Here is a 17,410-nt window from a genome sequence, read left to right on the forward strand (position 1 = left end):
AAACAAATATAAAAGTCTACTGGCGTATTTGCTGTGCCACTGGGGTTTTCAGTGTTGTGCAAGATATAGTCATGTGACTTTCTGGACACCACATTAGTTGTACTATTGATTGACTGGAAACGAACCAAATGTGAATAAAACTATAGCAGATACTATAACAACTTACACTTGTATGGTGATATGACTTACTATATCTACTGTTAAAATTGTCTTTTTACGTGGTAATTTTTTTTTACTCATTTTATTTAAACTTTTCCACCTTTCCACCTTTCAGGTGTGTTTTTATCATTAAAAAAAAAACTTTAAAATGAATGTTATATTAAATTGATGAGCCAGGATGGATTATTATTAATGACAACAAAGCAAAAGGCAGAAATAAACATATTATACTAAAAGTGATTAAGTAATCATTTATTAGAATACAATGTGAATATTCAAAGAGTTTATTTCAGCAAACAAAGTACATAATATAATAGAGCCAATTATTCTTATTTATGTTTTACATACATACACAAATAAAGTGACTGTTCAGTAAGTTGCAGAAGTAGATTTTAAAATTATTTTCACATTACTTTACAAACCTTACACAGATAATTTACAATTTTGTGCTCCTGAACTTTACTCACTGGAGGTGACATGCAGGTCAATAGGTGGGGCCAGTGAGGCTTGAAATGCACTCCTTTCTGCCCTGTCCCCATGTTCACTGATACACAACAGCAGCCTCATGTGCATTCTTTGAGGTTTTATTAAAAAAAGTGGCTATTATTGTTACACTGTAACAATTTTGCATGCAAAGATTAACCGATTACACACTTTGACTGACCACCTCATTGACATTGCTCGCTCATGGATGAGCCACATATAACAGATATCAGTAGACTCAAGGCTTCTACTCAGAACTCCCTGCTATTTGTGCCTCTGAGCATTCAACACAATATACGTACAAAACCGCACTCTGTTGCTCATGTCAGTACTGTCACACCCTGAGCTCCTCAGCCCTGTGCATCAAGTACACCGAGTCTCCAGCACACAGCCAGGAGCTTGAACAACACAGCATCCACTGAGAGGATGTGTAACTTCAGACAGCGCCATGTGCTCTACGCGGCTGTAAAGTTTGAAAGCAGAGGGACACTTTCACACCTCATAGCACCATGGTGGGGATGTGGTGCACCAGCGAGGCCGGGTGAGGCACCGCTGCCATCTGAGGAGGAGGAGGAGGTGAGGGGGTCTGCAGCCCCACCACGGGCCCGGCGCTGGGAGGACGGTGCCTTGCGCTTTTCTGGTGCGCACGCAGGCCTGCCAGCTGTGAGTAGGCGCTCTGGCACACGTGGCACTTGTAGGGGCGCTCGCCAGTGTGCAGGCGCACGTGGTTGCGCAGCGTGGATGACTGACTGAACCTGCGGTTGCAGAAGCGGCAGACGAAGGGCTTGTCGAGTGTGTGGATGCGCATGTGTGAGCGCAGGTTGCTGCGTGAATTGAAGCCGCGGTGGCAGATCACGCAGCGCATGCGGCCTACCGTGCCCAGGGACGTGCCGGACGACGACGTGTCACATACGTGGAAATCGTCTGAGACGAGAAAGCGAACATGTCAGTCACAGTTTACACAGTAAGAATTATCAGGGAAATTGTCACATGCATGGCATCACATTTATCTAAAAATATGTCGAAGTGAAAGAAAATCTGTGATGGATTCATATTAATAATATTCATATCCTCGCAAACGACAGAGTTAATGTCAAACTATGATCATGAAAAAAAAAAAACCATTGATTGAAACATGTTTGTTTAGTCACTGTCTATAACAGACATCTGATTTTAACTCTCCTCACAGGAATAGTCCTAATGAAATCCTGAAGTATCTTACCATTTTTATGCTTCTTCTGATGCTCATCGTCTATGCCAGGAACCCCAGGAATACCCAAAAATGTGTTGTGGGAATTTCCATACCATACCAGCAGTTCCTGATCCGGTGGTATTGTCTAAAGAGAACAAAAGATCAGAAATAATTATTCAGAAATTAAATATACTTTAAAAAAAAATTACAACTGAATTTTACTGAAATGCAGATATTACCTACAATTATATCTGATCTTATAACTATTTTTATATTTATAAATAAATGTGTTTAAAACAGTGTTTAAAACAAAATAAGATTGCCAACAATCTTTATAAAACAATTATTATTATTATTATTATTATTATTATTATTATTATTACCTCTACTGCTTTGTAGAATATGCTGCTTCCAATCTGCACCACCTCTAGGTTCTGCTCTTGCTCATTCCGAGCACATTTGATGTAGGTCATCCAGCTGCGATGATCCTCTTGACTGGCATCGATGAAGTAGCGCACTGTCCCATCCTCATTGAAAACCTGAGAACAAACATCAACAAATTTACACTCAGTCTACAAGTCATAACCCCTGCTCAGTGACAGCCAGCACACTCCTGTTGCCCTTACCTCCCACATGAGGTTGTTGTTCTTAAAGAGGTCTACGTGTTCAGGTGCAATGATCCTGCCAGTGAAGGGTCCCATCTCAGTGCCTGCCTTGATCCATGTCTTGGAGAAGATGCCAAGACCTTCACCAGGGATGGAGCTCTGTGCGATGATCACCTCGCTGGGCAACACAAGGCTTGACAGCTTCTGCACCTCTGCAGAAAAGATGCAGAAAATAAAGTTTACAGCTCAGTGATATGTAGGCAAAGATAGTATCTATAAAGTTCTGATAGATATTTAAATCTTAAGATATTTAAGTCTCTGGAACTAAAAAGCCAACTCATGCTGGTATTCAGTCAGACATTATTGGGAGCCAGACTTTCCATTCATCAAATGTGATACTGAAAAAGATTCTGGAAAGTATTAAGTCATTGAAAAGGAAGAGTAGATAAAAAAACAACTACAAAATAAAATTCCAGAAATCAATAATAAAATGAAGCTATACAACACACAAACACATATCGTGCATTCATTCATCCAAAGGTTGTAGCTATTTATTTTTCTATTGAAAAACCATTTCAATTAATATGTTTCAGAGGAATAGGTGTCTAAAGCATTCTGCATGGTTTGCTCCAGCATCCTGCCATGGCATAAAAAAGCGGCCAAATGAATGTGAAATACCTCTTTACAGCCATGAAAGGGTGATTTGTTATGCTTTCAGTGGGAATGGGAATGAACAACTCCACACGCTTTGAAAGAAATGCCTCATTTCATCCTCGTTATCCATTAAAGGACGCTTCAGCAATAAATCTGCACTGAAAACGAGGGCTTTTAAAATGCCCATGGATTTCAGATTTCAAATGGAAAAGAGATTAGACAGCTGACGTGGTGAGAACAGTGTTAAAATCAGAACTTCACGCTGTAGTACTGTCAGAACAGAGAGAGAGAGAGAGAGACAGAGAGACAGAGAGACAGAGACAGAGGCAGAGGGACAGACAGACAGAAAGAGACAAAGAGACAGACAGAGATAGAGGGACAGACAGACAGAGAGAGAGAGACAGAGAGTGACAGAGACAGAGGGACAGAGAGAGAGAGACAGAGAGAGACAGTGAGACAGAGACAGACAGACAGATAGATACACAGACAGACAGAGACAGAGAGAGACAGAGACAGAGAGAGAGAGAGAGAGAGAGAGACAGAAAGAGACAGTCCTGTCCATGGGCTACTGAAGGAAAGCTGTCCTGGATGATGGACGCCTGGAGCTGGAGCAGTGTGTGAGACTGTAAGTCTGATTTAAGATCAGCTCTTACAGTGTGAGGAAGCTCTGAACACACAATGTGTGCTTGTTATGTGTAAACATGAGAAACAAGAAAAACCCATTTGACTTCCTGTTACACATTAACATTAATTATTAATCTTCTCTTTTGTATAACAAATGAATAAAGGAATAAAATAATAAAATGTTTCATTAATTTAGTTTGTTCGCCAAAACTAAAGCTACATTTTTGTTTCAAACAAGAGCTTAATAGAAGAGCTTCATTTCTGGTTCTTTAGGAAACTTTTTAGTGTCTTCAAGCAGTTTGTAGAAAACGCACGAGCTGAATGAAAGATTGAGTGAATGTCTGAGGCTTTGGAGACACAGCATCCCTCTGAATAACACTTTACAAACCTTTCCTTTTATCAGGTAAAAAACCGGCCCAGCTTTTATTAAAAAAAAAACCTTCTGAGGTGAACGTGTGAGTGTGCGGCGGGACGCTGCTGCTCGGAGCGGTGCGGTGCGGTGAAGTGCGGTGCGGTGCGGTGAAGTGCGGTGCGGTGCGGTGCGGTGAGGTGCGGTGAAGTGCGGTGCGGTGAAGTGCGGTGCGGTGAAGTGCGGTGCGGTAAAGTGCGGTGAAGTGCGGTGCGGTAAAGTGCGGTGAAGTGCACTCACCTCCGGAGAACGACTGCGCCAGCACCTCGGCGGTGAAGGCGGTTTTGGGTCCCGCGGCGCTGCTCTTGTCCTCGAGCAGATGTTCCCCCAGCGCGTTCCTCCAGCGGCCGTACAGGAAGCTGTGCAGGATGTCGGAGGTGATGATGTCTGACAGAGCCAGTGTGTGCGGCTTAAATCCAGCCTTCAGGGCCAGCGCTTCAGCGGGCAACACGGAGCCCATGATTTCTAATCTCACTGTGATGTAACACCCTTAACTGTAAAATGTCCTTTATCTGGAAATAAATCAGTTACACAGCAGGTCTGATATTTAAAAATAATAATAATAATAATTTGCCTATATCTCTGTTTTTTGTTGTTTGTTTGTTTTTGAGAGCTCTGTGTCTAAGCTCGGTGTGTGGGTCTGTGCTGGCGGAGCGCAGTGCTGGAAGTGTTGCTGTTGTGCGGCTCCCGTGGGCTTTATATGTGCGTTAGGCTCTGACCTGCGGTAATTAGTTATTAATGACCCACCCCTTGTGTGCTGTGTGTCTGCAGACTTGTTCTAGCATGGGGGGGAAACGCACGCTCTTTATTGAGTGGCCATCAGGTGGGGGCAGCGTGTGTGTGTGTGTGTGTGTGTGTGTGTGTGTGTGTGTGTGTTTTCAACATTCAACAAGCACATTTTGACTAAAATAAGCAGCCTCTCTGTCACACTTGTGAAAATGGCCCACAGTGGCAGGGAAAACACTGTAAGCACACCAGAGACACGACATGAAATCTCTGCATGAAAACAAGCTGCAGCGACGGAGGGATTAACACCAAAAACTGATGCCACTTACATTTTGGCAGAAACGTCTGAGAAGAAGTCAGAAGTTAAGCAATGTGACAGCCGAGCTTCTTTATGTCCTGCAGGAGGCTACTGATGTGAGCGGAAAATAAAAATAACTGCAAAGAAAGAATGCAACAAAATTGTAAAAGTAATAAAAATTAAATCATTGAACAGAGCAGCTTGTCATGTTCATATTTTATTTTTTTATTTGCTGCAATTTAAGAGTAAATGCTGCAAACTGTTGCTTTTTTTCTCATCCAAGACAACCATCAGCTTAAAGTAATACAGTCTCAGCAATCTAAAAAAGCAGAGCAAGTGAATGTGATATCCAGCACCTAGTAAACATATCGAAATGAAAAGCATATATTCCAGCTGAACAGATTTTAATGACCTTCTTAAGCTCACTAATATGTAAAGCTGCTTGGGTCAAGTCTTTTATTTCGTCCTTTTTCAGGCCAAAGTGATTTAATATTCATGGATATTAATTTAAAGTCTTTAGGTATTGTAAGAGGGGAATATGGGCTTTCCTTTGAATAGCTCCACGTCTTTCTCCCTTCTCTTTTTCAAGGTTGATGGACTGAGCTTAAATGGGCAGTTTCCCCCCTTTTTCCAACAGGGAGGACATCTTTATTCCGGCCCCCGGCGTGCAGGGTTTCCCATTCAGCTCTCTCCGATGTAATGTCGGCCGCAAAAATCAATCTTTCACGGTGTTCTTTGAGGGCGATTTGACATCCATGCACTCGTGTTTTTTTTTTCTTTGGGAGCACTACAAGGGGAAGGTCCGAAAAAAGTCTGGTCAAGGTTGGGGTCTGGGAGAGAGGAGAGGGTGAAACAGGACAAGAGCGCGAGAGTGCAGAGAAGAGCGCAATGCTGGAGAGGACCTGAGAGAGAGAGAGAGAGAGAGAGAGAGAGACAGAGAGACACACAGAGAGAGACAGGGACAGAGACAGGGAGAGAGAGAGAGACAGAAAAAGACAGACAGAGAGAGAGAGAGAGAGAGAGAGGGAGACACAGACAGAGAGAAAGACAGTAGGTGAGTGGCAGGGCATGAAAACAGATTAGGATTCAACAGCTGCTTTTTGAGGGACCTTAACCCCCTTAACCCCCCCACACCCCCCTCCAGGTTTCTCCCCTTATTAGGTATTTGCCCCTCCTCAGTAAATAGGATTTGCACACATTTAGATGGATTTATATTTATTGTAATTAAATATGTATTGCACTGTTATTGGTTTCGTATAAAATGTAACGATTCGAGAGTTTATTTACTGAAAATCTGAAATAAAACGCAGGCAAGCAAATATATTTTTTCCACTTAATAAATCTACATCAATTCCGAATTCAGATTTTTTTTAAAGAAAGCTCTGAAATGGTGAGGGAATGGACACTACATTAGAATAAGAGATGTAGTGTTGTGTGCACACTGAGCTTTTTAAACAGAGATCACCGCCAGTGCGTAAAAGGCGCAGAGAAATTCTGAAGTTTTGGGATGAACCACACTGTTCACACACACACTGAACCTTTTTTCGATGCTTCTTAAAATTATTGCAGAACCCCACTGAAGTGATCATGGTGTTTACACCACACATATGACTCTTATCCTCTTATTTCTGCTGATTTGAAAAGCTTGGCCACACGCTCAGAAACTGATGATACTGTGCTCATATGCGTATAATACAGCAGCACAGATGTAAGATTAGACTGAAAAACACCTGTTTGGGGAAAATGAAACAGTAATTACTCAAAGTTTCACTAAATGACGCCCTGAATTTCTGCAGAAGAACAGATGAATTAAAGTCTTAAACGGAGCTGGTGAAAAAGTTGCGTGAGAAGTAATGCTGAGAACAGAGAAGGACTTGCCCTGGAGCACTACATCGCGCTTAAATACTTCACTTAATATTTAATTTGAAAATTAGATGCAAATGATATCGTGGATATAAATGTAAGCCTAATAATAGCGGGATAAAGAGACGTTCTCGTTGCGCGTAATGCACTTAGCATTCATGGCCTCATCCTGCTTCCCAGAGCGCTTCAGGCTGCACAAAGCAGCAAGCTGTTTCGGGCTGCTTTTATCACAAAAGAAAGGGGACAAAAATCCCGGAATAATAGAGATTTGCAAATGTTTTTCAACTGATCTGACTCAATGAACACTGGATTTTTTCAGACTAAGAAAAAGAGAAGAGTCTGCCTGCAAAGCTGAATTGGGAGCGTGGAGAAGAGGTGGGTTTTATATGGTTGGATATAAAATTTAATTAGCGTAGTACAGCTCTTGAAAGACAATGGGGGGTTCAATACGTACCCAATCTGAATCTCACTTGGGATCCAGACCGCGGAAAGTCAAAAGAATTAGAGAGAGAAAGGCGAGCTTTTTTTTTTTTTTTTTTTTTTTTTTAAAGACGAGCTTCAGAGAAAAGCGGGGAAAGGACCGAGGCGGACGGCAGGTGACTGGCACGCGTAAAAACAAGGGGGGACACTTTTGGCACACAGCTGATTATTTGAAAGAGAGAGGAGACACAGCAAAACAAAATAGAGGTTTCTTCAGGTCTGGCCCACTTACACGAGCTGAGGGGAGAGCGCGAATTAAACACTAGCAGGACAGACACACAGCTCGGAGACTCCGCACGCGCGCTCTTGGGAACGCACCCAAATGGAGGACTAACCCCGCAGACCAGACCCCGCACACCACCATCATCACGCGACTCTTAATGCATATTCATCGTTCGAGGTTGATTTTTTTTTCTCTAACAATAAAGCGTTTATTCACGAACGGACCGTGCTGCAGCACGTGCACAAGTCGAATGAAACCGCTTAAAAAAGAGGAGCGTCTGCGTCTGGCTCGAGGCTTTTACTTCCTCTCATTAACACGGGCATTTACACGCTTAAGTCTATTGCCTTTTTACTGCAATAATATTTTGCAAACGAAAATTTGTGTATTGAAAATTTAAGAATAGTAATTGAATACAAAAATGAGGCTCTCTGTATGTATGTTGTGAATCTGTTAGCAGAGTCTGGTCTTGTTGTCACAGCCAATATATTCTACACAAGCAATTAATGTGCAGAGGCATTTACTGCAATGCTCTCACTGCTTTAATGTAAACTGAATAACCTCCATTTACAGAGGCATTTTACCGAAGATTTCCTGCAGTTCACATCCAGCACAGTGAAATAAAATCAAGCACAGGACGAATTGAAAAGCAGAAAATATTTCCCTGATAATAAAACCCTGGCGCGCGCAAAGCGGTTCTGATACACGGCATTAATCGTGCCATGAAGCAGAGCCTAACTCTGATCTATCCCTAACCCTTAGCGCACAGACATGACTAATTCTGACAGCATTTACTTTATTTTCACTATTTTATTTTTAACAGCTAGTTTATTGTCTTAAAGCACTATTTCCATTATTGCCATAACAAATCTCCCAAATGAACCTTGCTGGAACTGATGAAGTTGTCAAGGTTCTTCATGCAATTGCGCAAAGAATATTAAAAGTTTATTCACATACTTTCGCACACCCTTAATTCCTGCTTTTAAACCTACCCTATTTTAAAAAATACCTATCTGACAAACCAACCAAGGAGTTTAATTACTTCTGACAAGTTGATGTAGTTAAAAGTGGGAGCTAATTAGCCACATTCAAGACCAGGGCTTTCTTCTGTATTATAGAGAAATGTTTCACAGCTATGAATAGACTCAGCCCTGGAGCAGAGCATGGAAATAAAGCCCTCTGCTACTTTAGCTCTAATAAATTTACTCTTTCTGAGCTGAACTCAAAGACCAGACTGTGCAAAAATCAGTCATCTTCACATACACACATACAGCAGACACACAAACACAAAACCTATATACTCACAATGGACAAAACATAACATACAAATTTGACCTGATAAGAATTGGTTGGATATGAATCAATACATGTATTTATTTCTGAAGAGAATGCTATATAAAAGAGTTGGATTTGGAAGCAGCTGCTGACAGAGTCCATGGGAGACAGAGACAGACCTGCTCAGTGGGTGAACACCACAATGCTCACAGTGGATGGATTTAGCAAATCACCATGACATATTAAAATGATGGATAGCACTTAGCAGTAAAAAAATATAGATTTTAAATAGTGATTGTTTACAGATCTTACAAAACTGCTTTAAATACTGTGGCATTTTGGTTAAATATTCTCAATCTGTCACCATGCTTTCTCCATAAAGAAGCAGTTTGCTGCTCATATATGACAGAGGCATCTTCAGTCCCACACAATTTTATCACCATTATCAGATCTTACTGTGAGACTGAAATGCACATTAAACTATGCTAAATTTTACTGTGTAATAAATCTGTATATTACCTTCAGAGGAAAGGATTCCTGTATTGTACACTACTGCAGTCTAAGCAACACAAAGTCAGACTGTTTAGACTAAAGTGTAGCAAGAAGCACTAAGGAAAGTTTAACAGAATCCGAACCTCAAACTCCAAAACACACCACGGGTTCAGAAATGAAAGAAGCTAAACATGCAATTAGAGCACACAAAGTACTTGAAAACAGGAACCAGAGTTAACACAGAAGAATTAGAAAGCAGACAACTAAATACTGGAAAGTCTAATATTAACATTAACATGGTTCAGAATTGTAGATTAGCACAACCAAAAAGAAAAAAAAAGAAAAGAAAAGTAAACTAGGGCTTAAATACAGGAAATATGGAATGAATGCACGTGATAACAAATTAGTTTTTAGCGTTTCTAATAAAAAGAACTTTGAAACTAAGGACAAATAAGGAAAATGGAGAGCCAATATTCAATTTAATTACATTTTATTTGTACACTGGCAACAAAATACATTGTTAACAATAGACACTAAGCAGTTTGACAGAAATCCAGATACAGAAGGAAAAATTCCCTGAACTCTCTTCACAGTGACACTATATAGTGGGATTATAAATCATTATACTAAAACAGTTGTAGAAGAGCAAAGTCAAACAGGAAGTTCGTTATGAATATATTGTGAATAAGAGTCCTGGGATGAGCACAGGGCAGTCTTCGTGATTGCAGCAGTTCTTGTACAAATCTACAGTATCCATTTAAGATAAAAGCAAAAGGTGTGTTTTGGCCATAAACTGTTTTTTGGGAGGTGCAGATCATTGGAGTATCCATGTGGGACCATCCATAGCAGCAGGACATGAGTCACAAGTGCAGAAAGTCCAGATAAAGGAAGCAGGAGTAGACATTCAGGATGAATCACGCAGGTCTGGGGACAAGAGGAGCCACAGTAGTAGAATTGTGTCAGGATCATGCACTGGCATCCGGCAGTAGGAGCGAGGTACAGCATAAATGCTTGACAGCATAAATAAAAGGGAGAGCTAGGAAGTATCACAGACATGAGGGCACAGAGAGAAATAAAGTGGCCTGTCCCTCCAGCATCAGCAAACCTGAATGACTGCTTGATGAGGGGGGGCAACAGTTTCTCTGTCCTGAACACTAACTGCTCTTGTGATGGAGAAACACTCTGTCGTAGAATTCTACACAGAACCCTCAGGGCTTCTCTCAGAGAGGAAACCCAAGGACCCTTAAGGAGTTAAGATTTTACCTTTTATTTTCATCTTGTTGTAGTCTTTACTGTTCTAGATGCTGATAAAGAACATAAATTTTTAAAATCAAAGCAAGAGTGGTGGATCATAATACTGTAGACCAAAATTTACTTTGGACAAGATGATTCAATGCTTCATAGATCATAGCAACATTATATTTCTTAGCTTAGCAATGTTTCTTGTACCCTGTGGCCAGGGCAGAAGTACTTCTGTCATGTCTGAATTAAGTTGGAGGAAGTGATTCATTATCCAGTGTCTTTTACACATTTCTTATCATTATTAGGCTGGTGTTTGTCATCTGGTTGAAACATATAGCTGTCATACCAGTGGAAGCTAATTCCCAGAGGTAGTATATACTGGGAAAAACGCAGTTGGCCTGGAACAGAGCCTTGTGGAAAATCAAACTTTTTTATGCACAGAGAAGTTACCATTGACATTAGCTGATAACGGTCATTCAAATGAAACCTGAGCCAGGAAAGAGCTATTCCCTTAAGGTCGACAACATTTTTTTGTTGTTCTGGAAGAATATATATTTTTTTATCTATTTGGTATCAATAGCTGCAGAGAATTCATGTAACGCAAGCAAAGAGCCAAGACTCTGATCAGAGGTCAGTAGTAGGTCATTATCTACTTTAACCAGCCCTGCCCCAGTACTGTGATGAGGCCTAAATCCTGGCCAAAAGATTTCATGTATTTGATTCCTATACAACTATGAGCTTAGCTGTTAGTTACAACAAGTGGTGGAAATTGTACAAAGTAAAGGTCTTGAGTAAAGGTACTGCTACTATAGTAATAATTCATGAGTTAAATTAAAAGTAGTGATCAAGAAAATTACTCAAGTAAGAGCAAATAAGTCATCTGGTAAAAAAAAAACGACTTGAGTAATTACTTCACAAAAGACTTTTTTTTTACACCTCTGCAATTGACACAACTAATCAGAAAATGTTCCATATCTGAGGAATACACATCTGAGTGAACAATAATTTTAACTAACAATTATGTTAACTAAAGTGAAGGCACATGAAGTGTAGACTTTCATCAGCAAACTGCTGTATTTTGCTTGGAATCTCAGCATCTCAAAGCACACATCACTAATCATGCCAGTATCAAAAAATTATTCCTTTTTTCCAGTAAAATATTTTACAGGAAGACTGACAGGTGTAACACCAATGATGCATCTAAATTATCCACAAGAAAAAAAAATAGAATTTAAGTAAAATGATAACTTATAGAGTGTGGAAAGTCTAGGAAAGTCTAGTGGTGCTGGTTGAAATGGCTGCTTAACTTTGGCCCTGGAAGCACTTCAAAATCCAAGTTTTTTAAAATAGCTAACACCAGGGACAAGGATGCTTGCTTGGGACACGCATGAAGAAAGGTACTTTTAAAATTATTTATATTATCAAAAAACCTATTTTATTCTGTTAATTTATATATTTCATAGTACTCATACTTACCGTAGGTTCAGCCTGTGACATTAAAATGAATAACGAACATTTTTAAAATGTCTGCAAAAGCCAGTACAACTGCTATGCAAGACAAGCTATTTTCCAGCACTTAGCAGTTTCAAAGAAATTTTGAAAAAATAAATGTACACAATAATACATAATCAAACCATTTTTTTTGCTTAGAAATCTTATTATACAATGATGTCTTTATTAAGCATCTATTATGTGGGGCTTCTTGGAAACTTTCAAGCTATGTCATGATCAGTAAGTTAAGGGACAGGTTTAAGACTGAGCTATAGGGACTAAGTCATTCACAGCATTAGCAACAGTCTCATGGGTCTCCTCACAGACAAAAACAGAGACAGGGACACCAACAGGGCCAGTAGTTACTGTTCTGCAGTCCATAACAACAGCCATAATAGGCAGCAAGTGAACAGTCAGTTTTTGAAGTTGATGTGTTGGAAGCAGGAAAAATGGGCAAGCATAAGATCTGAGTGACTTTGACAAGGGCCAAATTGTGATGGCTGGATGACTGGGTCAGAGCATCTCCAAAACGGGAGGCCTTGTGGGGTGTTCCTGGTATGTAGGGGTTAGTACCTACCAAAAATGGTCCAAGGAAGAACAATCGGTGAACCGCTGACAGGATTGTGGGCACCTAAGGCTACAGATGCATGTGGGTTGAGAAGGCTAGTCTGTCTGGTCCGATCCCACAGAAGAGCTACTGTAGCACGAATTGCTGAAAAAGTTAATGCTGGCTATGATAGAAAGGTGTCACAGTGCATCGCAGCTTGCTGCATATGGAGCTATTATATATTATATAGTCAGGTCCATAAATGTTTGGACAGTGACAAAGTATTTATAAAAATAAAAATAAAAGGATAATGTCAGATGGAACTTCTCAATAGCCTATTAGTCTGTAAGTTATAAAATAAATGCTGGTATATAAATAAACATAGATTTTAAAGATTTTTTTATATTTTATATATATATATTAAATAAATGGTTAAATCAATAAATAGCAGTTTCATCAGCCAGTGTGTCTTTCAGTGGAATTGTAATGTAATCTCGCACTTCTGGGGGAAAACAGCATTTAAAATACTATAACTTTACTTTTGTGTGAGATGTATGCAAAAGAAAAACTCACTGATTTGAGTGATCCTCTGAAAGAGTGAGCAGCGAATCTTTATCATGACCAAAATATTCACGAACTCAAACATAGAACCACTGAGCAAGAGAGGAGGGAATCTCAGTCATGACTAAAAGGATTCATTGACTCAAGCGCAAGCAAACACAACTTACACAACTTGCAACATGACCTGCAAAATCGACTTACACAATTCATCAATGATTAAAAAACAGACAGATAAATATATGTTGCAAACCTATTTAAATATATGCTTTGTAATTATGAAAGCAGTGGATGTGTATGGAAATGTAGTGGTTTGGTTGCACAGTGTTTTTCCCTTTGATATATAAATACAGTCCGCTCCTATAATCTGTTTGCTGATTTACTGATGCTGGAGTCAGTCAGTCCTGGGTCCACTGAGTGCAAATGCTGTTTGCAAAGCTTGTTAGCAGCATTAACAGAAATACATAAGAAGAATTCCTTTGACAGGAAAGGTAAAAACCAGCAAACATGACCCTCACATTTACATAATTTGTGTATCATTTATCTAAGATGGGTAGCCACTGATCATTTTTATTATTCATGTGATTGTGACATTTACAAGACAAGAAAAATGTGGTAAATGTGCTCTCAAAACAAAAGAGCTTTCATTCCACAAAACAGTGCTTACAGACCCTTGTTCAAAGTTTTTCAGCACAAGTCAATTTAATGCCTAATGCACTTAAGAGGTACAATTCAATATTCAAGGCAGCCAAAAGAGGTCCACTGTGTGCAATAGAAAAAAAGTCAAGAACTAAAAGCAAAATCTCCATTTATCCCACCAGCAGCTAAATTTTTAATCTGTGGTTATCTTGCTCAAGGTCAGAGATATAAATGCATGTTCTTATGTATTTACAGTTCCACTTAAGAAGATATTTCCTGCCCTAATCTATCTGCTTTTATTACTGCTTGGCACCACTCTCACTATTCAATTAAGGGACACCTTCTGGGTCATTACCGAATAAATACTCATTTGCTATTGATGCCAAATGCGCTTTTAGCAATGGGTTCTTCATGACTATTAGTGTAGTGTGCGTACAGTGCAGCTGCCCCAGCAATTCCCATGCTACCCTCCTTATATTGTGGGCCCTCCCTCCCTCTCTCTGGCTTCCTGTATCTAACTTTTAAAATGTCCACTTAGCTCTCCCGCATTGAACATCAATTTTAAGTTGTTGTCATCTGATGTGTAATTACTGGTAAGGGCTTGCTGACTGACATCATCGCTGCTCTGACCGCAGGGTAAAGTGGGGTGGCAGGTGGGTGCAGCTCAAACCAGCCACAGGACACAGTGACTTTTTCCTTCTAAAAACAACTCATTTCAACACTCATTTTTGAACTCTAATGCCATTAATAACCTTTCACAAATTAATTTTGTTTTAAGATATTTCCAGAATGTTTCCACTGTTGTTAATTGATGGCCTCTGAGTAACATCAAGGATTATTAGAAAGGCTAAAAACATTTAGGAAACCCAAGGCCAATTTGGCAACAATTAAATGAAATTGTTGGTCACTTACCATTTAAAAAATTCAGGAGTAGAAAGTTTTGTCTTTCACACCTGTCTCATAAGAATAACATTTTATCTTAAACATTCGTATTAGATGTGATCCTCAGTGTACAAATTGCTGTCTGTTGTTATGCAGAAGTGAAAATAGTAAAGACACAAGATCACCCAGCCTGACATGGCCTTATAAAAGGGCTGCAACTCCTCTCTACATTTTCTCCTAATGTCCATGAAAATCAGAGACAAAACCAGACACTGTTCCCAGTACAGAGGAGAAAGGAACACCAGCAGTGTATGCCTCCCCTCTTCACGACCTGTGTGTGGGGGGTAGCAATTAACCACCAGGCAAAACACAATCATTTCAGCAAGAGACAGAGGAGAAAAATTCAAGCGTATCCCCCTTTTTGCAGCTTGGCAGATTGCACCTCTTTTCATCCCACGCTTTCACAAATCAGTTTCCCTTATCCTGCAAAGGACAGTCAAAGCCCAGACAGCAGCGCCTTTTTCAGCCACAGCTCAAAAGAGGCAGCCAGAGATGTCCGAACATCAATTACATGTTTGTTCACTTTTGGGTGACACTCGGTTGACCCCTGGAGAACCTACACTGAAAGGGCCGCAAAAAAAGTCTCCTCCTCCTGTTGGGCCTTTCCCGATGCCAATAGACTACCCTTGGGCCATTAACCCATTGTCAACCAAATGCAACTTCTGCATTAATGAACCTATTATGAGGTCTGCAGTCAGAGAATGAGAAAAATAAAGACACCAACTATTCAATTCATGGAGTGGGCCTTGGTGAGAAGACATAATAAGAGACTCTCAATGAACCGGGTAAGGAGCCAAAAAGAACTGGACACAAACCTGTGAAAGAATTTCAAAAATCGCTAAGTCAGGTCTTTGAGAAAGTGAGTAAAACAACATTAGGCAACTAAGATGTTATCTTTTATTTACTTTTAAATGATCAATTAAGGACATCCAAAAAAATAGTTTGGCCTGTGACAAGCTCTAATTCCAGAACAAATAGAGATGAAGAATTATCATCTGTAATGCATACTGATACTTCAGTGCATTCTTACACATTAAACTTTGCTCATTTGTGCTGATTCGCAGATTGTTGGGCACCTCCAGCTCTGGTAAGTGTGCTCCTTAGAGAGCTCAGGATGATGCGAGCAGGAGGGCCATGGCGCCGGCTGTGTGTGGTATCGTAAAGACATTAATCACTCCTGGCCAAAAGCCTCCGCTGACAGCGCCCAGACCGGCTGACTTCCATCCATATTGGCTTGTTTCTTATGTTAATGCAGGGATGGGGCCCACTGAAAATCGCCACTATTTGTCCCATTCTCCTCCACACAGAAGGGACTTGACATTTCTACTACTTTTTTTAAAGCATTATCATAGGTGGAGCTGCCACCCAACCATCCATCCTCCACCCTGCAACACAAACATAAGCACTGGCGCATCTTGCTCGCTCACTGCGACCAATGGCCCATTCCTAAATGGTCAATGACTTTTAAATAGCAGGCAATAGAGTGAGCATGAATGGCAAACCAACTAATTTGACTCTGTCATTCCCTCATTCGAGTCCATTGCCTTGAAAACGGCTCTCATTAAAAACCCGAGGCAATCTTCCAGATGATTGAGGGCTGTTATTATGAACCTCAAACAATTAATGTCACATTACTTTAAATGCATTATCCCCTTCATTAGGCATTTAACGTAGAGACCCATTGGAACTTTTAAAAGCCGTATCTACATGAACAGAGCCAGGAATGGAGGAAAAGCGAAAGATTGAAAAACAGAAAGAGAAAGATGGCCACCCAGGTGCTTCTGTCTCATTATTTAAACCTGAAATGACTTCCTTTATAAGAGGTGAAGTGGGGAAAAATCTGCATATTGGCAAAAATTAACATAATAAAAGCCTTTTGAAAGTCTATATATAGTTACAAAGTATAAACCTGCACTTGTCATTTACGATAAAGATGAGATGAAATCAGATCTTTTAGAGAATAAATGGTAATAGAAGGCTTGCAAGGCATTGGTGAAGTTTTGTATGTCAATTTTTCCATTTCATGCCATGTCGTGATTTTCAGTGCTCTGCTTTCTTGAAATGCCTGACACTAATTTCTTTCCACCTCTAAAGGAGCTGACATGGCTATGAAATACTGAAATAGTTCTGTACTTAATGTGTACGCCACAAAGAAATTACTGCTGTTCCAAAGGATAACAACATTTTAAGAATGTGCACCAGGATCAGTAGCAAGCGGATGAGTTTAAGAGAAATCTAACATATGAATCGCTACAATTTCAGGAAAATTTTCATGAAATGAAAATTAGTTTCATTAAACAACACAACAATGCAGCCAAGAAGACATCATTTCATTGTCAAATTGTCTCACAGTATCCCACTGAGGGCTGGCCACCTATGTTTAGATAGAATAAAGAGGCAATATGCTGTGTATGTGCTTGTGTGTGTGTGTGTGTGTTTTAAAGGGTGAGAGCAATTCATGAGATGTCTCAATCAATATCTACTTACAGTTTGGCAGTATATTGGGTAAAT

At 40.0% G+C, this 17,410-nt stretch overlaps 1 protein-coding gene across 1 annotated transcript; it reads right to left on the reverse strand.

Annotated features, from left to right (window-relative positions):
* Positions 1–384: 384 nt before the first annotated feature.
* Positions 385–4,973, reverse strand: prdm12b (PR domain containing 12b). Its single transcript, XM_026940127.3, has 5 exons — positions 4,367–4,973; positions 2,461–2,651; positions 2,218–2,373; positions 1,865–1,979; positions 385–1,566 (listed from the first exon to the last, which is right to left on the reverse strand). The coding sequence occupies exons 1-5, from the start codon at positions 4,584–4,586 to the stop codon at positions 1,142–1,144; spliced, it is 1,107 nt and encodes a 368-aa protein (XP_026795928.1). The 5' UTR covers positions 4,587–4,973; the 3' UTR covers positions 385–1,141.
* Between the last annotated feature and the right edge of the window lie 12,437 nt (positions 4,974–17,410).

The sequence above is a fragment of the Pangasianodon hypophthalmus genome, chromosome 24 (genome assembly GCF_027358585.1).
Source record: "Pangasianodon hypophthalmus isolate fPanHyp1 chromosome 24, fPanHyp1.pri, whole genome shotgun sequence".
NCBI classification, from domain to species: Eukaryota; Metazoa; Chordata; class Actinopteri; order Siluriformes; family Pangasiidae; genus Pangasianodon; species Pangasianodon hypophthalmus.

Coding starts and splice junctions, on each gene's coding strand:
- prdm12b (XM_026940127.3), bottom strand. CDS start 4,586: ATGGGCTCCGTGTTGCCCGCTGAAGCGCTGGCCCTGAAGGCTGGATTT. Junction 2,652..4,366: donor GGCGCAGTCGTTCTCCGGAG/GTGAGTGCACTT, acceptor TCTTTTCTGCAG/AGGTGCAGAAGCTGTCAAGC. Junction 1,980..2,217: donor TATTCTACAAAGCAGTAGAG/GTAATAATAATA, acceptor TGTTCTCTTTAG/ACAATACCACCGGATCAGGA.